Raw genomic sequence first — 25,333 nt, forward strand, 5'->3', positions numbered from 1 at the left:
AGGCTCTACAATAGCAGGCCTTAGACACACTTTTACAGGCTGGTTCTGTGGGTGGCACAACCGGTGCTGCAAGCCCACTAGCAGCATTTGGATTACCAGCCCGGGGCACTCCTGGTGCACTGTACTAGGGTGTGACGGGTAAACCAAACCAGCCAATCGTGGAATCACTAATCCATACATTAATCTACAATAGGGAGCACTTTCACTGTGGCACTGGACAGCAGTGGCACAGTGCCCAAAGTATCTAACACCAGCAAAAACACATGAGGCAACAGCAAAAATGGAAGGGAGACCCATGCCAAGGGGCCAGGTCTTACAGTGGGATACCAGCCTACGGTCCCTCCAATATCGTGAGAGCCTGAAGAGTGGCAAATATGGGCGGCTCCTCCAGAAACCCCGGCTACAGGTCGCGGTCCACCGCAGAGATATTTGCGTACTGGAGGCGCACTGCCTCCTGCCCAACTCAAACACTCATTGTGACTCCTCCCTGGTGAGAAACGGCTGTCCTGAGTACATGTCTCCCATCATGCGGCAGCCTCCCTCCGTCCACCTAGTAATGGACATGGTTTGACTTATTCGTTTGAGATATCGCTGCCCACAGCTGGAACTCTGTGGCATAGGACGCCCTTATCACCACGATTTTAATTGCGGTTTCCCAGGTTGCAGACCCATGCAATGGGAGGTGTTCGGGCACCTGTGATCCCAGCATAAGGAAGTCCGGGAGAGTGGTCCCCTGGTGAGCACCCTCCAGTGACCTATTCTCTCAATTATTCTCATCTAGCCAGTGTACGTCATGTTGAAGCTGCATCACCATATAATAGAGGCTCAGCCTAGGGACCTCGAACCCTCCCTGCTCCCATGTCCTCTGTAATGTATCTAATTTCTCCCTTTTCCTTTTGGATCCCTATAACGGGTCGACCAGTAGACGATCCAGTTGGTGGAAATACGCCTGTGGTATGCAGTAGAGGGATTTCTGCATAACATACGGACAGCGCGGAAGGATCACCATTTTTAGGTCGAGCTGGAGAAAGCATGCGAAGCATGCTGGAGTCCAGCTCGACAACTATAGCCGCCCGTCTCCTGGGAATCTGAGACAGGGAATGGGCACGAGCGCCGATTTCTCCTCGTGGGCGCGCACGGCGCCGTGCCCATCTCCTGTCTCACCTTCACAGCCTCTCTCAATCAAATAGCCGCCCGTCTCTTGGGAATCAGAAACAGGGGGATGGGCACGAGCGCCGATTTCTCCTCGTGGGCGCGCACGGCGCCGTGCCCATCTCCTGTCTCACATTCACAGCCTCTCTCAATCACACACAGCCACACTCACGCATTCGCACAAACACACATGCAGGCACAATGCATCATGACGCACTTTCAGACACACAGCCCCACATGTACACATGCACAGCTAACAGACATACAGTCACACATATACATACACACGCACAGCTACAAACGCGCGCACACACAGCTACACCCACACACGCGCACACACCCCCATTCCCCCTCCCCTGCCGCCGCCACCTGCTGCCACCCCCACTACAACTAAGCCCCACTTACCGCATGGGCACAACGGACTTCAGCCGCCACCGCGGGGCTCTCCTTCGGGCATGGGAGCCCCGCCCGCGTCACCACTGCTCCTCTCCTGGCCAGCCACTCCGTGGGCGCGAGCTTCCAGCAGGAAACGGAAGTCCCGCCCCACGGCAGTGTTCGTCACGCGCACATCTTGGTGTTTACCATGAAAGCCGTCCCGCAGTTGCTCCGGCTGGGGCAGTGGGCGTTTCCCTGGAAAACAGGGATTCACATGTCGGTGTTGCTGTGGTGAGCGCGTCACAAGTGTAATGTTTCAGAGATCGGGGCAGTGGGAATTTCAGGCACAGGAACTACAGTTTAGATCCGAGGGGAAGGGCAGTTGGTTTCATAATTCATCAGTCTGCAACGGGCAAATTACACTTATTGAATAAGAAAATATTAAGTTCTTGAACGGAAAGCCAACCGCCAGCGCGCCTAAAATATTTGATGATTTATAATTTACGTATGGTTGTGATGACGGAGGCTGTCGAGTAGACGGGGTGGGGCATTAAATGTCACTGATGTGGTGGTCTATTGCACGGAACGGCCAGCTGTCCTCATCTGACCACATCACGAGACGACGACACAACCTGCTGATACCTATGTCTCTGTTCGGGGCACTAGCGACTTGCCCGACCTGCGGTTCCTTTCCGTGTCATATTGCCCCTTGGTTGGAGCGGGGCTCCTCACCGCAGCCAGTGGCCCCTTTGCGCCCATAAAGAGCGGCAATAAGGGCCAGTTTGCTTGCTTAGGAGATTCCATTCACGCTTGTGCATTTCACGTGTGATAATTCTTGGGGAAGTGTCATTTATTAAGATTTGGCAGGGAAGCGCCTGGGGGATGCCATCTATTTTGCGACCTTGGAGTGGGTTAAAGGGACGGGGCTGCCTTGCAGATAGTACTGAGATAGCAGAGCGGGTTGAGCCTTCCTATAAAGCTTGGCAAATCTGATGCTGACGGCACAAAAAAACTTCTGTCCTGAAAGTATCCAGAGTGATGACTTATATGCTAGTCACACGATCACAGCAATTGCTTTCGTTTTTTGTAATACTCTTTTAATAATAAAATGTGCTGGCTTGGGGCCGAGGTGCCCCTAGACTGTCGAAGATCGGGCTGTTGGTTACATAGACCGCTTAGTCTTCATTCCACCTTCTTTATCCATCAACACCCTGCATGCTCTTTTCTCACTCACCCTTCCAGGTTTTTATTTCCTCCACATGGAGGTTTTTCCCCATCATTCTCCATGAAGGGTCATTTGGTCTTGCGATCTTCCAGTCCAACCTGTGTGGAAGGGGCTGCCTCTGCATGGTAGCTCACCTTGTTTCCTTCTTACCGCCCTCCATCTAATCTGACAGCTGTCATTCGATTGATGCAAGTTTATTCTCATTAATCGTATGCAAATGTTGTGTTCTCCAAATGGAGACTCCCAATGTTACTAAGAACGGAGTTGGTTTTATTGTGACGTGCTTCTATGGAATTTTAACGTCTCTGCAGAGCACCAAAAGACCCAAAACATGAGCACATCATGTCCGCAAAATGTGATCAATAGACTCCTGGGCTTCTCCTAAACTCCTGGTAATCGTCAGTAACCTACACTTCACCTCTGTATTAACCACCAATCGAGACTCTATTCTCTCAAATGTTTTTTAGACTTTGCAATAAATCAGCTCACTGCTCTTTAAAGTATTTGCTCGCAGCTTGTTTTTGTTTAAATGTAAATCATTCCACATCAAGCCGTGTGCTTCCAGCCTCTCAATGTTTCAAGCTTTATTACAAATGTCACAAAAAGATGTTAATATTTCACTTCTGTTCTTGGATTTTCGTCACACAAAAAAAAACAATTAACATAATCTTCACAATTTTTTTTAACAAAAGTTTAAGCTACTGCTATTATAAATTACAATAACTTTTATTTCAGTATTAATTATTAAAAACTGTAAAAGGCATTGTTATTGGATATATCAATACATCGAAGTCACGTAAATACAACACATATTGCATTACAAATGCTATAGGTGTCACATGTGCAACAGTTAAAACTATTGGCATTGTAAATGACAAAGCTATTAGTTTGCTATCTTCAAAACCAACACATAAATAAAAAATGTGTCATTTACAATACCAATAGCTCAAACCTTCCTAATGCGAGACCTATTGCATTGCAAATGCTTGTTATTAAGGCAACCCGCCCCATCAGAGATAATGGTAGATCTTACAATTTATTTTTTACAATTTAGATCTCGCCAGAACTCAATTGATTTGCGGATGCCCTCCAAACACCTTCCGATATTGCGCTCTAGATAGGGTGTGTACTAACCTGACCCTAAGATAACGCATCGTATCTCTAAACAAACTCATCCCCACCATGGGTATCTCGCCCTCCTCCTGGTCCGCCTGGCTTCCCAAAGGGAAGAGTTTAGACTTTTGCAGCGTGAATCTTTCTGGATTCACTATGCTGTGCATTATTCCGCGGTCTTGTGGTTGGGTCCGGATTCGTAGTCTTTTCTTTTTTTTCTTTTTTTTTTTTTTTGTAGCCCAGGTGGGCGTCGGCGGCACACCTCCTTGGGTGCATTTCCGGTGACGTCGGCATGCTTCCTGCGGAAGCTCCCACTCTTGGGCGCCATCTTCAGATTCTTTTTTTCCGCGGTCGGGTCTGGATCGTTCCCGTTTGGGCTCCAGCCATTTTTGGAGAAAGAAGAAGGAAAATACAGAAATTGGAAAGAAAAATCATCTGAAAACTCCAGGAGACTTCATCGACCAAGAACCTGCAAAGGAGAAGGAGAATTCATCGAGACCTTCGACGAACACGCGACCGGGGAGGCCCTGAGCGCTCGATGATGGACAACACGCCGTTCAAGTTCTGCCGTAACTGCCACCACAAGTACGCGCAGAAGGACCAGCACCCGGTTTGCAACCTTTGCCTACCGGTAAATCACGGAAGCGAGGACTGAAACGCCTGCTCCGCCTTTACCCCGAAGACCCTTCGTGTGAGAGAGAGACAGAGGGTAGCGCACGCCACCCTGCAGGGGAAGGCCCCGACTCCATCCCTCCACGAGCTGGGGATGTCCTCCGAGGAAGAGGACAACGATGCCGCCGAAGACGACAGCTACACGGTCGTAGAGACCGATTACACCAAGACTTCTAATAAGGTAGGAGACTCTCCGGCCCCCAAGAACCCGAGAGACTCTGAGTCTCGAAAAAACGAGGGCAAGGCCCCGAAAGCGCCGGCACCAAAACACCTGGCGCCCGCGACTACTCACAGGCCCAGCGGACCCTCTGAGAAGGAGTCCCCGGCACCGAGAGCTGTTGAACAGCAAAAGTCGTCGAAAATCGTCCTCGAAAAGGATCGATCGACGCCGAGGGAGAAGGACCCTAAAGCACCGACGCCGACCAGAGACCCGAAACCCTGTTCGGCGTCGAAGCCTCCGGCACCGAAAAGCACAGCGCCGAGCCAACCGCCGAAAAGAGCGGCCAAACCATCCGACGCAGAACACGCAGCCGAGATGGAGAAAAAGAGAAGGCGCCTCGAGGCCGAAATGGAAAACATCTTGCAGCGGAAGAAAGAATTTGACGCAAAGATGAAAACCTTCACGATTCCACACAAGACCAAGCCACCAGTGGTGGAGGTGGTCGAGGAGGAAGACGAGGTCGCCGAGGAACAAGACCCGGACGTCGAGGTGGTCGACGACCAGGAAGAGGACGACAGTCCCTACTATAGTTACAACTATGGGGAGGAAGAGGACAGCAGGACGGACGCCGAGTCGGCCCCCTCAGACTTACAGGAGGTGGATTACCTAGATGTCGACACCGACAGCCCAGAGGAGGCGGTCGACACATATCCCTCGAGGCCCTCGCCGCCGGACAACATCGGGGCCTACAACTCGATGATAAAGTCTGCCGCAGCAGCTTTCAAACTCAAGCTCGACGAAGAGAAGCAGAAAGCAGACTTCCTTCTAGAGACATTGCTCCCCACACAAACAAGGAGCCAGTACCTACCAATGCTCGACAGCGTCTTGGCTCAGGGGAAGGAGGCATTCAGGGAACCCGCAACATGCAAGGCTGTAACTCCCAGAACAGAAAAGAAATACAAACATTCCTCAAAAGACCCACCCTACATTCAGGGCACGGTCTCCGCAGAATCCATTATCAAGGCCACAGCAAGAAAGAGGGCTAACGTGCCCACTACTTCTGGACCACCACCGGATAAGGAGAGCAAGAGGATGGATCTGGTGGGCAGAAGGATCGAACGGAATGCCGCGACCCACTGGCGCATGGCTAATTCCAATGCCCTGATAAACAGGCACATGTACCAGATCATGGAGGAGCTGGGGCAGTTGGTGAAGAACCTGCCCCAGGATGCCAGGCAGAAGGCCGAAAAACTGGTTGAAGAAGGGAAGAACACGGCAAATTCTTGCCTCAAGACGGCCCTGGATGGAGCAGACACCTCCAGCAGGCTCATGATGATGGGTGTCACTGAAAGAAGACACGCCTGGCTCAGGATTTCAGGTTTCAAACCCGAGGTGCAACACAGCATCCTGAACACACCGTTCGACGGCGATACGCTTTTCGGAACAACAGTTGATAAGAAGCTGAGTCAACTAAAAAAGGATAACGAAACAGCAAGGTCCATGGGAGCATTGCAGTTCAGAGGCAACTAAAGGGGCACCCCGTCACGGAGGCCTGGCGGGAGAGGTGGAAACCAGCCAGGTACATCACACCAGGCTTTCCAACAAACGCACCAGGCAGACTCGCAGGCTCAGCAGGGTCACCAGAAGCAGTCCTGGCAGTACCAACAAAGAGGCCAGTCCTTTCGAGGGAGAGGAAATGGACGTGGACAGAATAGAAGAGGGGGACAGCAGCCCGCCTCTAAGTGACTTCAAAAAACTCCGTGTGCCCGCCCACAGAAAAGATCCCAAGGGGCAGCACGTACAGAGGGGTCAAGACAAGCTAGACATCTACGACCACATAACACCAGTGGGAGGAAGACTAAGATTTTACCTCCAAGAATGGAGAGAAATCACATCAGACAAATGGATCCTCAACATCATCCAATTCGGATACTGCATAGAGTTGGAGGGGAGGCCAACAAGCAGAAAACCAAAAAGAAAGCCACTAGCAAGCAAACTGCTAGAGCGCCTTCAGGAAGAAGCAAAGGAACTCCTGCAGAAGCAGGCCATAGAACGGGTACCCTTCAGGGAAAGAAACAAAGGAATATACTCAACGTACTTCCTGGTACCAAAAGTAGACGAGACAATGAGACCCATTCTGGACCTAAGGTTCCTGAACAAATTCATAAGAACGCAAAAATTCAAAATGACCTCCCTGCAAGAGGTGCTCCCGTAACTGCAGATCGGGGACTTCATGGTCACAATAGACCTCAAGGACGCCTACCTGCACATCCCAATGAACAGAAAGCACAAGCATATGCTCAGGTTCACCATCGGAGAAAGCCATAACCAGTTCACGACACTAGCCTTCGGGCTGAAATCGGCACCAAGGGTCTTCACAAAGTGCCTCGCAGCAGTCGCAGCGCACCTACGAAGGCAGGGAATACACGTATACCCCTACCTGGACGACTGGCTGGTGAAAGCAAACTCATACCAGAAATGCAAGCAGCACGCACAGACAGTGACGAGCACGCTCATAAACCTGGGGTTCTCCATCCATTGGAAGAAATCATCAATGTAGCCGGAACAAGTGAAGATCTTCCTGGGGGCACAGATCAACACCGTACAGGGCAAGGTGTTCTCCAGCGAGAAGAGGGTGATGGCGCTGGTGAAGGAAACTCGCCTCTACCGAAGGGACAAGCTCGGACAGTGAGGACTGCGAGCAAGATCATGGGGATGATGGCATCATGCATCCACCTGGTACCAAATGTACGTCTCCACATGAGACCCATTCAAGAATGGCTACAGAAGCAATGGTCACAAGCTACAGTCAGTTGGGAGGATCTAGTGGTTGTAACGCACACAGTGCAGAAGGAGATGACATGGTGGACCATGGAGAACATAACAAGGGGAAAGCCTCTTAATGCCCCCAACGCCAACAGTGACCATCACCACAGACGCATCCCTGAAGGGATGGGGCGCTCACATGGAGGAGCTCAAGGTGAGGGGTCTGTGGACGCCAGCAGATGCGATAAAGCACATCAATTACCTAGAATTGAAGACAATCTTCCTTGCACTGAAAGCTTTCCAAACAAGACTGTACAAGCACAAGGTGTTGCTACAAACGGACACCACCACCGCGATGTTCTACATCAACAAGCAGGGTGGCACACAGTCAGCCACGCTTTCAACGCTGGCGCAGGAGATATGGAGATGGGCCATCCCTCTCAAGATAGACCTGCTAGCCATACACCTACCAGGGAAGGACAACATACAGGCAGACTGGCTCAGCAGACAGACATCGGCATCCCACGAGTGGGAGCTCAATGCTCAAGAGACAGGGTGGCTGTTCGACAGATGGGGAACACCATCAGTGGACCTGTTTGCCACACGCCGGAATGCAAAATGCCAAAACTTCGCATCCAGACAGCCCGAGGAGGGGTTCCTGGGGAATGCCCTATTGATAGACTGGTCAAGGACATTTGCTTACGCTTTTCCCCCGATACCACTGATGCACAGAGTGCTGAGCAAGTGCAGAGCGAGCAACATGACCCTGATACTGGTCGCGCCACAGTGGGCCAGACAGACATGGTACTCGCAGATCATGGAGATGACAGTGTGCACCCCACAGATTCGGCAGGAGGAAACACCTACTCTCCATGCAGAACGGAGAGGTGCTTCGCCCAGAGCCAGAGAGCCTGAGCCTAGTAGCATGGCTCCTGAGGACATAGAGTTCGCACATTTGAGACTGCCAGAAAGCACCATGAGGGTCCTTCGGGAGGCACGAAGGCCCAGCACTCGGAAGTGCTATGTTGCGAAATGGAAAAGATTCACAATGTGGTGCAGAAAAGAAGGACTTCACAATAAGATGAAGAAGGACTCCACAGTGCTAAAGTACCTGACGCACTTGCTGGAGAAGAACCTTAGCTCATCCTCGTTAAGAGTTCACTTGGCAGCGATAGTCGCCTACACAAGGGGAGAAACGTGCAGGAGTTTCTACACATCACAGGTGGTGAAGAGATTCCTGGAAGGAGCGAAAAGGATCGCACCACCCAAGCGGGTGCCGCCACCTGCATGGAACTTGAACATAGTCCTAACGGAACTCATGAAAGAGCCCTTTGAACCACTTCACAAGGCCTCCCTAAAGATGCTAACTATGAAAACAGCTTTCCTGGTTGCAATAACGTCCTTACGCAGAGTAAGCGAGCTTCAGGCGCTGACGCTACAAGAACCCTGCATACAAATACATAATGATAGGGTTGTGATGAGGACTGACCCACACTTCATGCCGAAGGTGGTGTCCAAATTCCACATGAACCAGTCTATACAGATACCGAGTTTTTTCCAAAAACCTACCACTAGCGCAGAGCGAGCCCTGCACACCCTGGACGCCAGAAGGGCAGTCATGCACTACATTGAGAGGACGAAGGGACACAGGAAAACAAAACAGTTCTTTGTGTCATTCACCAACAGTTTCTTGGGCAAGGCAGTAACCAAAGAGACTATTGCACGATGGATCGCACAAACAATTCAACTCTGCCACAAACGTGCAGGACAAGAGCTAGCAGAGGGGACACGTGCCCACTCCACTAGGAAAAAGGGTGCAACAATAGCCTTCCTGGCTAACACACCCATACAAGACATATGCCTGGCAGCAACATGGGCTTCGGTGCACACGTTCACGAAGCACTACTGTGTGGATATACAGATGAACAAGGAAGCACAAGTCGGACAAAAGGTGCTCCAGCACATATTCAATAACCAACGCATATCTTCCACCCAGCCGCCACAGAAATTAGAAACCGCTACAAAATCTATGCACAGCATAGTGAATCCAGAAAGATTCACGCTGCAAAACGAATAGTTTTCTTACCTGTCAGTGTAGTTTTGCAGCTTGAAGATCTTTCTGGATTCACTAGCGAACCCACCCGCCTCCGCCAGAAAGATGAGACTGGAGAGAGAAGAGGTGGTTAATAAATTAAAAAAAGGACTTTTAAAGGTACAAAGCGGTAAAATATCACCTAAATAGAACATTGCCATTACTTCGGAAACGAAAGAAACACGGAAAAAAAGAACCCGAAGATGGCGCCCAAGAGTGGGAGCTTCCGCAGGAAGCATGCCGACGTCACCGGAAATGCACCCAAGGAGGTGTGACGCCGACGCCCACCTGGGCTACAAAAAACAAAAACAAAGAAAAGACTACGAATCCGGACCCAACCACAAGACCGCGGAATAGTGCACAGCATAGTGAATCCAGAAAGATCTTCAAGCTGCAAAACTACACCGACAGGTAAGAAAACTATTCGATCTCCGGGTTAAGTCAAAGTCCCGATATTTCACCAAAGCCAGTCAGTTCCCGAAGGAGCTCTGTGACTGCCTCCTCAGGATGCCGAAGGTACACCAGTGTGTCATCAGCATAAATTGACACCACGTGGGCAGCAGTCCCCAGCTGAATCCCCCAGTGCTCTATCCTATATCTAAGGGTGACTTCCAGGAGCTCCATCGCAAGGGCGAAAAGGAACTGCGACAGGGAGCAGCACATCTGTGTGTCATCAGCATATATTGACACCATGTGGGCAGCAGTCCCCAGCTGAATCCCCCAGTGATCCATTCTATGTCTAGTGGTGACCGCCAGGTGCGCCATCGCGAGGGCAAAAAGGAGCGGTGACAGGAGGCAGCCCTTTTGGGTACCTCTCTGGAGCTCAAAGCTATCCAATACCCGATTTCGACAGCGGATTTGAGCCTTTGGTCTAGTATAAAGCAGTTTCAGCCACCCTAAATACATGTCCCCATATCCCATCCCACCAAGTACGAGCCACATGCAGTCCCATTCAACAGGATCGAAGGCCTGCTGAATGTCTAGGAGACACAGAGCCCAATCTACCTCCCGCAGGTCCGATGCATGCCATATATGTGCAAGTCTGCGCAAATTGTGTGTGGTGTTCCGACCAGGGATAAACCTGTCGGGTCATGTACGGCAAAAGACAACACACCACTCAGTATTTTCTCATCAATATTCAGAAGGGAAATGGGCCTATAAGAGCCCGGGGAGTGGGGGTCCCTACCCGGCTTAAGAATCATGGACACTAGTGCTTCCATCATATTAGGAAGTGCCCCTTCGGCTAGAGCTTCATTAAACACCTCCAGGAAGTGATCCACCTGCTGTGGGGCAAATGTTTTATAGAGCACTGCAGGGAGACCGTCGTTCCAGGGGCATTTCTCCGACCTCAGCTTCTTAATCAATGTTAGTACTTCCTCTCTAGTAAGCGGCGCCCCTAGGGCCATGGCTTCTTATCTTGTTAAAGTCCTGTAGTGCAAGCAGTCAAGCCTGGGTGGCAGTCGAGCATGTCTGTCGTAAGTGAGTTCCAAATTCTTTTATAATTTGCATCCTGCGTGTACACCATGTTCCCCATACTATTGCGAAGCTGTAACACAGATATGTGCTCCGTCTCTGTCCGAAGTAGTCGAGCCAAGAGTGCTCCTGACCTATCCCTCTCCATATGTAGTCTCTGCCTGTAAGTGGTATACCTGTTCTTCTCTAATCGTGACCAAGCCTCGAATGACTCCCCTCGGACCCGTGTCCACTCTGCCACATCGGCCGGAGTCTCTTACAGTGTGTCCTCCATGGTCTTTAATAACCAATAATCAATATGAGAAAGGATCACTTGTCCTGCACAACCTTGGGTATTTTGCAGGAGCGGAGGGGTGTGTCCCAAAAGGTAAAAACCCTCATGCACGTGATGGGTATATCGATGTTATAGCGGTGTATCTTGATTCTCCGCTTTTAGATCACGTGTGTGCGTAATCATTGGGTCGTTCAGGTTATGCAACTTCCACCAGGAGGCATTGACCCAAGGTTGACGCAGTAGTGAGCCAGTGATGGGGAATAGATTAAAAAGGCCCGGAAAACCAGAGAACAACTTTAATAGGTCTGGGTTCGGGTCTGGGAAGCTCTGGTTAATAGTGCATCTATAAATACTTGTTATGAGCAGTGGATGCGCTCAGAGTATGATCAGGATGTTGTGGGGGGAGGAGGCTAGTTAAAAATTGGCCTTTAGTCATTTTTCTAAAGAGACGGTGTCGGCAGTAAGCTGATGCTGAACCCAATATGTAATCCTACTGCAAACCCCCTAATGACGACCATCATGGCCACCCACTCGGTGAATCTAGTGGCTCCACAGTTTTCCCCAAAATAATGCCTGAGGGCCTCCGTCACAGTCTGTACTTATGGGGGGTCCATAAGGGCCTCCGCTCGAAGCCGCCATTGTGGAATGGATGGCCGTCCCGGTCCGCTGGTTAAAGTCAGCAACAATGGCGCTTGGTCGGACAAATATTGTGGTAAATAGGAAATGCCCTCTGTTGTAGCAGAAAAGGTCAGCAAAGAGGCAACAGTAGTCAATACGGGAGAAGATTTTGGCTGCGGGAGGGAAGCAAGAAAACTCCCTTTTGGTGGGAGTTTGCCCTGAAGGATACCTGTGAGGGATCTCGCCATACGGGGTTTAGTATTCTCGCTAGGGGGATTTCTCTCCAGTTCCCCGTCGAATATGCAATTGAAGTCTCCAAAAAGGGGAATCTCTGCACCCATTTAAGATATCGCTGCCTTCAGGACCGCTGGATAAAAATCAGGGCAGTGACCTGTACTTTTTTCTGAGTTTAAAGGATAGAAAAAAGAAAATAAGAAGGTCAAGAGGCAACCCACATGATCTTAGATTTTGCAAGTCTCCTAGGAACCCCTATAGTAAATACCCGAGCCTGTCTTTCTGGGACCCCTTCCCGTCACATATACATAAGACATATCTGTCAGTTCCACGTTTGTTGTTAGGCGTGTAGAGCTCAGTCTTGGCCGCTGCCTGGGTCTCCGGTTCCAAGTTCAATGACCGGCGTCGTTTCCACCGAGTCCGGAACGACCTCCGAATCTGAAACCTGCAGCGTGCGGTCCTGGGCCCTGGTGTCCAACCAGTCTCTCACCTCCTCCGGCGAGAAAAAGAACAAGGCATTACCCTCGCTTTCCACGCTTAATTTCGCCGGGAGCATAAGGCTGTATTTTAAGTTCAGGTCTCTAAGCCGCCGTTTGACTGCGACAAAGGTCTTTCTCTGTTCCTGGACCCTTTGGATGTAATCAGGGTACACTGATATGGAATGACCCTCGAAGAAGAACCGTTGTCGGCTACAAGAAAGCTGGAGTAGAAGATCCCTATCTCTGAAATTAAATAGTTTTGCAATGATAGCTGGACAGGTTACTTATCTTATCCGGTAGAGACATGATCTAGCCGCAGATTCCATACTGACCCGCCCATCCTCCCTGCACTGCCGACTGGTTTTTAGTGTCTGGGCTGTTCCCACTCAGGGCCCTAGCTGTTGAAAACACACCAATATCCGTGCAAGTCAGGGCTACCCGCTCCTGTCCTTTAACAGTTATGTAAAAAATATTTTTGGGAGCTATAAAATGGGCTGTATTTCAAGGAGGAACATACAGGAGTTGGACATATAACGAGCCTATTGTTTTTTATTTTTTTATATGAATCGAGAGAAAAACTAAAGAAGGTGATGTCCAGAAATGTTGCATAGCAACAGCTGCCACTTGAGAATTAAAGGCTCCGATGAAGGTCTTAAATGTTCTGATAATTTGCAGACCTCCTGCGAGATGTTGGTTATTGAATGCAGGTGATGATCCAGCCGAATGTGCCGACTCTGCAGCTCAGAGTTTTCTCTGTTATAATCTTTTTTTTTTTTTTTTAAATCAGACTTAAGATTGTCAGTCTTGACATGCACTACAATGCTAGTCATACTTTTGTTATTCACTCTTGTCATATTGTCAGTAAACAATCGTCCCTTAATAATTCTCTTCGCCATTTTAACTTCACTGTAAAGGGGTAGTTGTAATGCACATTGTTAGTAAACCATTGAGATGTGTTTTGTCTTCCATAAGGTTGTCCTCTAGAGACTAAATAAAACTATTAGGAGTGATTGCTTATAGCAAACGCAATACATGTTCAACTCCTTGTTGTGCATTGTTTCCAGGTACTCCTGCACAGTCTGTGTCCGTGTCAACAAAAGTTGGGAACCCAGTGCCACTGACAAGTCAAAGATTCACTGTACAGATTCCATCCTCGCAAACATCAATAAAATCAGGTAAAGATTGACACCTTTTTGAATTACCCTCTACAGTATGTTGAAGATCCCGAAACACTGCCAATTATCTCTCTTCTCTCACTGAATTATTATCACCACTTTCTTTTAGCAATCCCCTGGTTCTGGGCCAGTGTCTTCTTGCCTTTGGTGATCACACTGTATTTTCTGTCTGCTGGTAGCAGGTTGAAACTTGACCTCCCACGTTCTCTAACCTGTTGATGACCCAGAAGTATGGACAGCACCAGGGCCTCTCAGAGATGCATCCCCCTTTGGCTATCCAGTTTAAACTGCAACAATATTGTGGTCCTAAGACACTCTTGGTAATCCACCTCATTCACCCAGGGTAGTGTCTTTTAATCTCCGGCCTCATAGTAGAGGCCTCAGGGGCATTTTTTCATAACAAAACTCACTTTTATCAAAAGCTACTAGTTCAAGGACACCTCTTAATCAGCATGCAAGTGTACTTTAGGATAGGTGAGCTTTAAGTTTTGCCCAAGAGCTCATAGGCTAATGGGTGCTCTCTGGGTGTTCAGGAGGGACATCGTTCCAGAAGCATTTGTTTGTTACTGAAATGTGCCTGTCTGCTCTGATTTGGATTTATATTTAGGCACCACCAGGATGTTGACCTTAGTAGCTCAGAACGGGTGTGAACATGTATACCAATTCTATTTATTCTGCCGGTAATATATACGCTTTTCATATAATAATGACTTTTATTTACTTTCTTCAAGCTATGACTTAAAGGGTTTAAAAATGGCTTTATTTAAGCCTCAATCTTAAAGCCATAGCGTGAAGAAAGTGTCATTTTCTATTTTTGATTAGTAGAGAGAAGTATTAATTCACCAGGCTCCTGCTTGGGTCTTTTGTAGTGCTTTGCAATGAATGTCCTTTCACTACAGTAAAGGTGCATTGTGATGTCAGCTGCGACATTGTTGCTTGCTTAAGATCTTTAATTTGAGACTGTGGGCTACCCTCTGTGCCCATATCTGTCTGAAAGACAACAGCACCCCTTGTGTGTTGGTGACCTCATGGCATCAGAAGGGAACCAGCCAAAATTGTGCCCATGTGAAACCTCATTGACTGCACATGGATGTGAGAAGTTAGCCTGGCAAATGATGTCCACTAGTTCTAGTGGGCACCTTGCACCAGCCTAATTGACCCTTATTGATGGTGGTTGTAAAGTCTACCTTATAGAAAGCTATCCTAGTGGTAGCATGAACCAGCAGTGTTCAGGCTAAGACTTCAGTAGGCGAGTTAAGCAAGTTGTTTTACCATATATAATCCCTTGAATACCAAATGAAAGGACACCACACAAGGTATATATCAAATATATATGTATTTAATCTAAACACAACCGCTCTGCACTCTTTATGAGGTCAGAGGTAAAAATACAATACAAGTCACACAGTTAATACACAAAAAGTTGCACAGTATACGTTATGCCCTAGGGCCCTCACTAACCATATACTAAGAAAGTAGTATAAGTACCACGTGACAGTTAGAAAGCAGGCGTAGGGCCTGTAGAATCGCTGGGGCTACACTAAGCAATCAAAGGTTAAGAAGTAGGAGACCCACGGGAGCCGCGTGCAGTGTCTAAACACAGGCGCGGGTTCCCATTAACTTTCTATGGAGTTCGTAAAAGTTACAAGTTAAGGACACTTCCGGATGGACTAGGATGGAACCCTTTCAGACTTAGACACTAGGAGGGCCAATACCCTCGAGACTACCAGAGAACTCGTGTTACCTCACCCACGGAAGCCAGGTGCATAGGTGTCTTTTGATGTCGGGTTTCGTTGTCATTTTCTATGGAGAGCTGCAAAGAAGTGCTGCAGGCGACCAGAGGAAAAGTGTCAGGGTGGATCCAAGGGTGGATCGATGATGTGAAGAACCTGAAAGCAGAGGGGACAGAGTCTGGGTCACTAGCCAGTGACCAGGAAGGAACCACGCGATGTCGGGTGAAGAAGGTGAGTTTGTCTCTTCAGCCACGAGGTCCAGGAGGAATCGACGATGACCAGGAGCTGGATTCGAGCTGTCCCACGATGGATCTAGATTACTGCGGCCTCGGTATCCGGATTGGACCGAACAAGCCTTGGCAACCGCTACCCACGCAGTATGTCGAGATTGGCTCTGTTGCAGACCAGCAAGGTCTGTGGCACTTCTCCTTTATAGGGAAGCTGGGGCGAACTTGGAGCAACCAGGATCGCAAGTTAGATTCAATATGGCGACTTAAGGGGGCTCATTAGCCAACGGGCAAGGAGCCGGGAAGACGCGTCGAGCACAAATGTAAATGCGGGGCACACGGGACACTCGCAGAGTGTGGGGGCCTGGGCTTCAGGTCAAATGATGCTCGGGCCTGGGGCTTCACGTACCCCGGTGCACAACTTACTGAGGCTTCAGGAAAAGAGTGCAGTTAGCAAAATGCTGGATGTCCAAGATGTCCGGTCCCACGTCTCTCGTGTCCGCCACGGTTCTCAGCTTTGATGTGGGTCGGGGTCAGAGAAGTCTGGAAGTCCAGTTCTTGAGTCGCAGAGTCTTCGGGTTCTGCCTGGAGCCTTGAAACTGCAGACCGGCAAAGTTGCTGTTGGTGCCTGTTTGAACAGGGTGGTCACTCCTTGACCACAAGGGAGATGTCTTCCGTCTTCTAGTCAGAATAGTATGTCGAAGGTCCAAGAGTTCTGTATCTAAGTTTTGTTCCAGGATAATCTAAAGTCCTGGGGGACACCGCTCCTATACTTATACTAAGGATGGGGCCTGGTTTACCTGCCTAGGTCCCTCCTATGAGTGGACCTGAGAAGGGGGTGGTTACACCCCTTTCCCTTTGTTCAGTTTTGCGCCAGAGCTGGGGTTGGAGTGCCCCAGCAACTGGTTTGAACCGGGCTATGCATGGAGCACCTTGTGTGCCCCAGGCAGTGTCTAGATGCATTCACTGAATGCAGCCCTCCCTGCCCCAATACACAAAACCCCTGTCTGGGGAGCTGCTGGCACCTCCCTGGATAGGAAACCTATTGTCCAGGCCGCCCTTGCTGGAGTTTCCCCCAGCACCAGGTGGTCAGACTCGTGTCTGTGGCAGCAGCATCCATTTTGTGATGCTGAGGCTCTGTTCATCTTCAACCGGGTAAAGCAGTAACATCCATGTCTTTTCCCTCTAGAAGGGTGGAATGGTAGTATTCCAACGTGTTTGACACCTTACACAACATGTTTTGATAAAGCCAAACCAAAGTTAGCATTACCCGCGAGGATTATAATGCACTTGGTATGGCTATATCATAGAACAGCTAAAAGGAGATGGTTCCTAAAGCTGCAGAGGGGCTTAGCTCATGCTAAGGCACCCTCTCACATAAAACCAAGCACTCTGCCTCAAAGATTGTCGAGGCCTACCATAGGAGTGGCTTATAGGTGTGTATGTGTCTATATGTAAAGGTAGATATAGGTATACTATATCTAAGTAAGGGGTGATTACACCACCTTACCCAGGCTGTGTGAACAGACCTGTGGTGTCAGTTTGGAAGGCAAACCAGGGGTGGCACAATACATGCTGCAGCCCCTGGTAGGCCTAGGGTACACCTATGCCCTGGGTACCTATGGTACCCTATACAGATGCTCACGAGTGACCCAGTAACCAATCTGGTATGCACCTAAAAGTGCATGGTATCAATTTAGAGAGAGAACAGCTGGGCTGTGGGTCTGATTAGCAGGCCCACAGCCACATTAAAGTCGAGAAACCAGAGAATCACAGCAAAAAGTGGGGGTGACCATAGGAAGCAGACCCTACCCTCCTACACATGGACATCACAGTTTTGTACCTTCCTCAACAGTAGGACTTCTGGTGCTGTGAGAAAGTTGTGTTTTTCAGTGTGCAAGGCATTCTTGGTAAGAAAACCTAGCGAGATCCAAGCAAGTTGCACCACCTGTGCTTTCCCTGGTTCTCCAGTTTTCTCCCCCCAAAATTTTTTGAAGGTTTCCCTGGGTGTTGCTCAACACTGGGCCCCAATACTGCTATAATCCTGCATCTCCGACCATTCCATTCAAATCATATATTGCTCTCTTCAGAACAAATCCACACTTCTTACCACGTCAGCCAAAGCATACAACTGCCGTCTTTCTTTCAAAAGCCAAAGACACCAGCAGCAAGAGCCCTCCAGACACTGGACATGCAAAGGGCACCTATGTACTATATACAAGAAACAAAGGGTTTTCGTAAAGGAAACCTTTTATTTGTCTCCTTTTCCAGGGCAAGCGAGGGAGTACCAGGGACTAAGGGAACAATCGAACAATGGGTAGTGGCGACTATACAAACCTGGTACACCTGAGTGGCAAAGACATTATCTATGCGTCCAAGAGCCCACTCAACCAGGAAGAAGGGCGCATCACCTGCATTCCTAGCAAATGTACCCATTGATGAAATCTGCATGGCAGCAGCCTGGTCATCGCAACGCACCTTCACGAAACACCCACATTTCAACCCAACCAACCAGCAAACAGGATACTGCTACAGCTACATAATCTAAAGAACAGCATGTGAATCCAGAAAAGGAATCATGCTGCAAAACAAAACGGTTACTTACCAGTAGGAGTAGTTTTGCAGTTTCAAGTTTTCCAGATTCATATGCATCCCACCTGCCTCCCCAGAAATGGGAGATGAAGCAAGCAGGTGGGAACTTTATTAAAAAATAGAAAATCAAGAGATGGCCTTACCACCAAATGGTGGTCAACGATCCCCAGAACAACAAAAAAGAATAATAATTACAGACCCAACCACTAGATGGAGTAATGGTCAGCGTCTGAATCCAGAAAACTCTTCAAGGTGCAAAACTACGACTGGTAAGTAACTATTTTGTAGTGTGTTGTAGAGTGACCTTCAAAGGCGCTATAAAGTTTATAGAAAAACATTTCCCATTATCCAGTTCTGCATCTCTAGCTGTGACCAAGAATAATCATCCCAGAATGTTCATTCGTCTGATACTTGCTTGTGTTACAGATGACAACCTAGTCGCTTTTTTTTTACACTTGGATTCCCTATTGCTTTATTTCAACAACTAGTTTATTGGAGACAGCCTTGACATTTCTATACAAATGAGGCCTTGCTGAATTCCAAATTTTATCTTGTTTTCACCTTCCTGTTCTAGTCTCACACCAGTTGATTATCAAACTGCTAGTATGTAGAAAAACAAAGGGCTAGTGTTGGAAAACGAGGCATTAGTTTTGAGGCCTGCACAAATAATGGGTCTACATTGTCCGTCACTGGGAACCAAACACCCCATTGTAGTGCTTGACTATCGGAGGGTAGCATTGCAGAGCAATCTAAGGCTTACTCAAGGCAGGTGGTGTGGGCTAGTAATCGCCATTTACAGGTACACAGAAATAACACTCAATATTTGATTGCCCACTCTGTACTTTTCTTTGCAAAAAGAAAGAGTATGTTTCTTACACACACACTAGTCAATACTATGCATTATTTTACAAATATACATAAGCTGTTGGGAATACTTCTTGACATTGCGTACAATGCCCCAGTGCGGGGGCTAGTAACATCACTCACATGTATGAACATCATCTTGCCCCCAAATGCAGTGGGTTGACCATAACCTGGAGCGAGGGCCCTTCCCACTGGCACCACCCCAGTGGCGGCCCACCCCATTATTTCAACAAGCATTTATAATGGGAACACCTACCATAGTGACACATAACCCTGACTGCGAGCCTCTCATACTGACCATACAGTCTAGGCATCGCTAAGAATGACGGGTACTTATCATATCTGATTACATGAACAATGCAAGTCAATCTCCCCCCCTAAAAGACATCACATTTATAATAACATGATTATGAAATTACAACCAGGCATCCTGGCAAGAATGCCTGGCAACATATTTCCAAATTACGTATCATGTCACATATTACATGTGACTTCCAATCTCCATAAGGAACACCATTCGTAAATGCACCACTGATGCAATTACACATTTCCACCTCTAGGGGTTATCTCCACGAAGACAATCCATGTTCAGCCTATCACACCTCAGTGTAGTCCTAACCATCAGCTCCCAGCTGAAGAACAAAAGTTCCAGCATTAGGTATGCTTGAAAAAACATGAATAATCCTTGAGGGGTTCTTATCGTCAAGTACCCCATAGACTTAGGGTGGGGACATTCTACTTTTGTGCTGGGGGAGTCTGCGTTGCTCCTGCAGCTCCCTCTGCAAACAAATGGTGGTGACTCTATCTTCCGGAGGTCACCACGGTCTGAAAACGAGCAGGTTTTTCTTTTCCATGGTCCAAGCCCAGCAGGGCATTATGGGGCTCTCTTTCTGGAAGCGTAAATATTCTAGCAGCCGCTCTCCCCCTTATGCGGGGAGAGCCGCGCTGCTTTCGTTGGTGACCTCACACTGCATCTTTACTTTCTCGGGGGGTCCAGTCTCACCCGGACACCCCCCATGCACGTAAGGTGGAGAGCAGCCCGGGGAGCCCACCCCTGGCTGCTCTCGCCAGTTCCCCGCCTGGCCAGCATCCTTGTGTCCTGCCGCGAGAGCCGGCTCTTCATTCTGATCTGCCCTCTCCTGTGGGTAGACACAGATGCTGTGGCCAGTGGGGCGGGGCCTCGGGGAAGTGCGACAGTACTCAACCTCCACCTTCTTGCTGCGGGTGAGTGCGATGGCACTCTCACCTCTGACACCAGCGCCCAGGAAAGGGTCCTGGGCCCCTCCCACCTTCTCAGGGAGCGTGACTGCGCTTTGTAGAGTTTTTTTATGTAGAGTTTTTTATATAGCGCAAACTAGACCCGAACCGAATCAGGTATCAGAGCGCTTTACATAGCACCAGTTACGTTACATGAGGACACACTTTCATTTTTAGGCACGGGGAGATTAAGTGATTTGCCCAGAATCACAGGAGGTTTTTGGCGTCGTTACCGAGACTCGAACCCAGATCCCCAGGTCCGAGGTCGAGCGCCTTAGCCGTTAGGCCAACCCCTCTCTTCAGACTTATTCTGCGTGGCCCGGAGTAGGGGTCCCGGGCCCCAGTAATCTCTTCACTTGGGCGCAATTGCTATTCGGCAGGACCCAGAGATGGGGTAATTGGCCCCAGGAACCGCTTCACGGGGCGTGGGAGGATCACGACGGCGCACCCCGGCTTCAGGTTACGTCACGGCCCAGGGTAGGCTCCTGGGTCCCCGGGAGGCCAGTTCACAGTGAGCGCGACAGCGCGCCTAGACTTTACTTTGCGGGGCCACGGATTGAGAGCCTGGGTCCTGTATGCACCTTCACGCGGTGTGTGATGGCGCTCCCCGGCATGACATTCTTCTGGGAGAAGCCCCCGGGACCTGACCCACCCTGGATTACCATCAAAGACCAGTGGTAGAGCCCCACGCGCTTCGTTGTCGGTCCGATCTGAGGTCAAAGGTCATCTGGCTTCCTGGGGGCATATCTGCCCCGTAGGGCTGATTTTGACAACCATGGCCTCTTCTCGCTCCTGGTGATCAACCCTAGCTATCTGGAGCACTTTTCACCACCCTCCTGGCCTCCAAGAGAGTGACTCAGCAGGGAGCTGTCTTCACTGGCTCCCTGTGCTAGCCTTTCACCTGGCTCTCCTTCTTGCACAGAGTCCCCGGGCTTCCTCTTACGGGCACTGGACTCCCTCAAAGGCACAGTCCAGAGTCTTGGGGCGGTCAGGGGATTCCTCCTTCCAGCTGCCCATAGTGGCAGGCTCTAGCGCTAGTCTTCCTCCGCAAGACCACACCACATAGACTTTTTAAGAGAAATTGGGGTTGGGGGGGCGGGCAGGAAGGCACTTCTGCTCTATCCTGCAGCAGCCCATCACCTCTCTGCCCCTGATCCCTACTTTCTGAACAGGCCTCTGAGATACTTCAAGATGGCGTCATCCAGGGGTCTCATGCCAGATGGTCTCTGAAAAGCCCCTTCCCTCCCCTTGCTCCCTTCCTTTATGGCCGGGAGCAAGCCTGGTGCCTGGTCCGGGTAACAGCTGCTGATTAATACCCTGCAGCTTCACCCCAACCTCTCCCTCCTGGAGAGAAAATCTTTGCCCTCGGGAATGCTTGCAGTGAAGGGTTAGGCCTCTGCTGCTACTGCTTGGGGAGGAAGTTAATTAATCCAGCTTGGCAGAGTCACACCCGGCCGGGCTCTGGTTATGAGCGGAGTCAGAGGAATATGTAATTTCTGGATGACCCATAAGCAATACAGATATGGCTTTGGACTCGGGAGAATATTTCTTTGTACACAGCTTATAGTGTACTTTAATGCTTGTCTGGAGTTTGTAGGCCCTAGGGCACTGAAACCACCCCAGGTGGTCTCTGTCTCCATAGGACAATAATGGAGGGTTCCTACAGTGAAACAGTTGAGCACACTGACTCTACCTTACGTGTTTCCCCACATTATGATGCCTATTCCCTGTCACCACGCAACTCTACATAATCCCTTCCACACCGTTCTATCTGTACCAACTCCTGGGCTACGTACAACAGGAATCGCCCCAGCACAGTCCTTCCAGGGGTGCGCACACATGTCCACATGCAACCAGTCCGGTGCCCCTTAACCTGGCTTCAGCACAGCGGCTTCATCTCACAAGGCAGACACCAGTGAAATCCACATGAAGTCCATTTTATCATGAGTTCACTGTGAGTGAGTCCAAGCTTATGAGGCTCTCCCTCAGTAGATTTTGAGGCCAGTATCCCTTGTCTAAACCCCAGGGACCGAACCCCTGTGCATTGTGTTGACTTGCCATTGACAAGGCTTGTTGGCTCTGCACTCCTGAGATCTTCGGGCTACAAGAAGCTCCAGCCTCCAGCATCTCTACCTGCCAAGTGCAGCATCCTCACTGTATCCTCTGCACTGTGGGCCTTCCTTTTTGGTGAGCTGCTCGAGGTCCTCTTGTAATTCATGTGCCTTTGGCCTGCAAGTTTTCCTGAGTTTGGTCTTCTGCTTCAGTGGTCTCCCCTGCTTGCTCAGGGTCTTCTTTTTTCTCTTCTGCTTATGGTGAGTCCCTTGGACCTAGGTAGTTCCAACTTTGCTCCTTCTTCGTTCTCCACGTTAGTTGCGGCTACCAAGGCTTGTTGGTGCTCCCCCCAGACACCTAACCCTGGGTGTTTGACATCCGACGTGGGACAGCTTCTGCATGTCTCCTGGTCTTCCTCAGCGTCGCCTAGTCCTCACAGCTGCAGCGACATGGTCACTGTCAACTTGTCTGAACCGCCTGACATCGGTGGGCATTGTTCTTCGTGGTCTCCTGGTCACTCCTGAGTGGCATAGACTCTGTCCCCTCTGCATGCAGGTTCTTCACTGCCAGAATCTACCCTTGGATTTCACCGGACTTGTTCACTTACTTCTCCAGAGGCACTTTTCTCCAAGTATTCCGTTGTTGTCTACGGAGGATTCCGATGTCTCTTCACCCCTATGCATATGGCTTCCTCGGTAGGGGTAACCTGGTCTCTAGGGCATTCACAGGTGGGGTGGCTCTCCATCCTTCCGTTCTCCAAAGTAATTCTTCAAGGTCCGATGAAAGGGTCAGTTTTCTGCAAAACTGTTAACGTGACATCTCCCCTGACTTCCATTGGACACGTGGCTGTGTTCCCCCTCTGCACACAGCCTCTGTGGGGTTCCTAGGTACTTACCATGGGTGGTTCCCTGTGTCCCCAGCTCCTCTGAATATTCTTGTCCAAGTCCTGTCCTCTCCTGCAGTTTGCATTCCACTTCCTTCATATATGGTTTTCTTATCACCTGGAGACCCCTGTATTTTGTGCTACTTACCTTATTGCAATTGAAGTAGTGTTGTGTATTTGAGTTGCTATCTCCATGTAGGAGATATTACAATGTGCTGGTGAGTGTTGTGTAATAAAAATTTATACATTCATACATACAATGTGTAGTTCTTTGTCGTTTAACCTAAAGTACATGATTAAACTGGTGTAACAAGCTGCTTAACACTCTTCAAGATAAGCCTGAAGGCTGCTCTCCACGGCTACCACTTTGAGAGCGTTCTATGGTTATTATCAAAGACCACTAAAATCACCATGAGGGTTGCCTGGATTAGTGCAAGGTACATCACTTAATTAAATGTGCACTGTATACTAAGCCATCCTCTTACACTCTCACTTATCCTGTAGTTGATGAAAAGGTTTTGATATAGTTAGGTCCAATACTTGTGCTGTATATTGACCGTTACTAGTTCATTAGAATTGAGTGTCTTAACATATGAAATCAATGTTTGTTCTCTCTTCTATACTGCAGCAACTACCACTACCCCTACAGTCCAAAATGTTCTTATCAATCCTTCGTTAATTGGGTCAAAGAACATCCTCATCACAACAAACATGGTATCCTCACAGAATGCGGCTGAATCAAATCCACTGAAGAGGAAACACGAAGATGACGAGGACTATGATGCGCTCTAAGCTGCTGGTGGTTGAACTTTTTGTTTTAGAAAAATAGAATTGTCTGTGTGTAGTTTGCTGCCAATTCGTTATAGAGCGTTTTCCACGAACTGTAACTTCCCAACATTTAGGTCAAGTATGTGGGGAACAGGGATGGGTCACATTGGACTTTGCACTTGTCTTCACATAGAATGCCATCATGTTAAGTCTGTTTGATGGAACCGAGGAATTTAATTTGTTTCTTTTTCCATAGAGCAGCTTTGATTGTTCATCCACTTTTGATAATTGTAATTTGAAATTGAGAACTGGCTCTTCATATGGTATTAGCATGTTTAAATGTTATGCTTTTTTTAGATAAGTCCTTTTCTGTTGTCTTTGTGTAGATATATTTTTCTAAAAAAATAAAAAAAGTAAAATTGTTTTGATTTTTTTAAATTTAAATGAACCTTCAGTTTTTGTCACTTGCAAATGCTTCAAATTTAAATTCGGACTGTTTACATTGTGTCACTACTTTACCACTTTATAATAATGACAACTTAATTCAAATTCTCGTTGTAAATTACTAAAAACGCAGGCGAAAATAACCTAAACCATTTTGCCTTTAAATAAAAAAAAAAATACAGAGCTGTTGCCAATGGTTATAGCCTTTTTCATGTTTCAACTGTATATGTCGGAAATGTGTTTGCTTCACTCTCTTAACATATGGATCAACTGCAGTGCACTATCCTCCATAATGACAAATGATTTTGTGATTGCTGTTTTTGATGAGAACATTTCCTTTTTGGTTTTGGATTTCCTGGTAAAAGATGTCTTACCTTTTAGTTACTTAGTAGTGTGACAATATCTGCATTTCTTAATACGCCCCAAAGGGGATACTTGAGAGTTGACTGCAATACTCATCGACCATAAAGAGAATTCGACTATCAGTGAGCAAGAGTAGGGGCTTCTGGTATACCGTCTGGCCCGACAAACTCCTCCACGTATTAGTGCCAGCTTTCCCTGCAACAACATTATGGTGGGGCTATGTGTGTTAATGTCCTAGCTTCCACTTCCACAACACATAGCAGTCTGTCCTGACCACCCAGAACTGTTGACCCATTTGTATTCCCCATGCACCTAGACCTTTTTGCCTCCGTTCTCTCCATT

General features: G+C 48.6%; 1 protein-coding gene across 1 annotated transcript in view; it reads left to right on the top strand.

The window, feature by feature from the left end:
- The window catches only part of LOC144829407 (transcription initiation factor TFIID subunit 9-like), a 113,206-nt gene extending 88,389 nt beyond the window's left edge, over nucleotides 1-24,817 (top strand). The window contains exons 6-7 of the mRNA XM_078688527.1: nucleotides 13,698-13,808; nucleotides 24,045-24,817. Coding sequence (XP_078544653.1) covers nucleotides 13,698-13,808; nucleotides 24,045-24,208 — 275 coding nt within the window. The 3' untranslated portion in view covers nucleotides 24,209-24,817. The remainder of the gene's footprint in view (nucleotides 1-13,697; nucleotides 13,809-24,044) is intronic.
- The last annotated feature ends 516 nt before the right edge of the window (nucleotides 24,818-25,333 follow it).

This window comes from Lissotriton helveticus, chromosome 4_1 (genome assembly GCF_964261635.1).
Source record: "Lissotriton helveticus chromosome 4_1, aLisHel1.1, whole genome shotgun sequence".
Classification (NCBI taxonomy): Eukaryota; Metazoa; Chordata; class Amphibia; order Caudata; family Salamandridae; genus Lissotriton; species Lissotriton helveticus.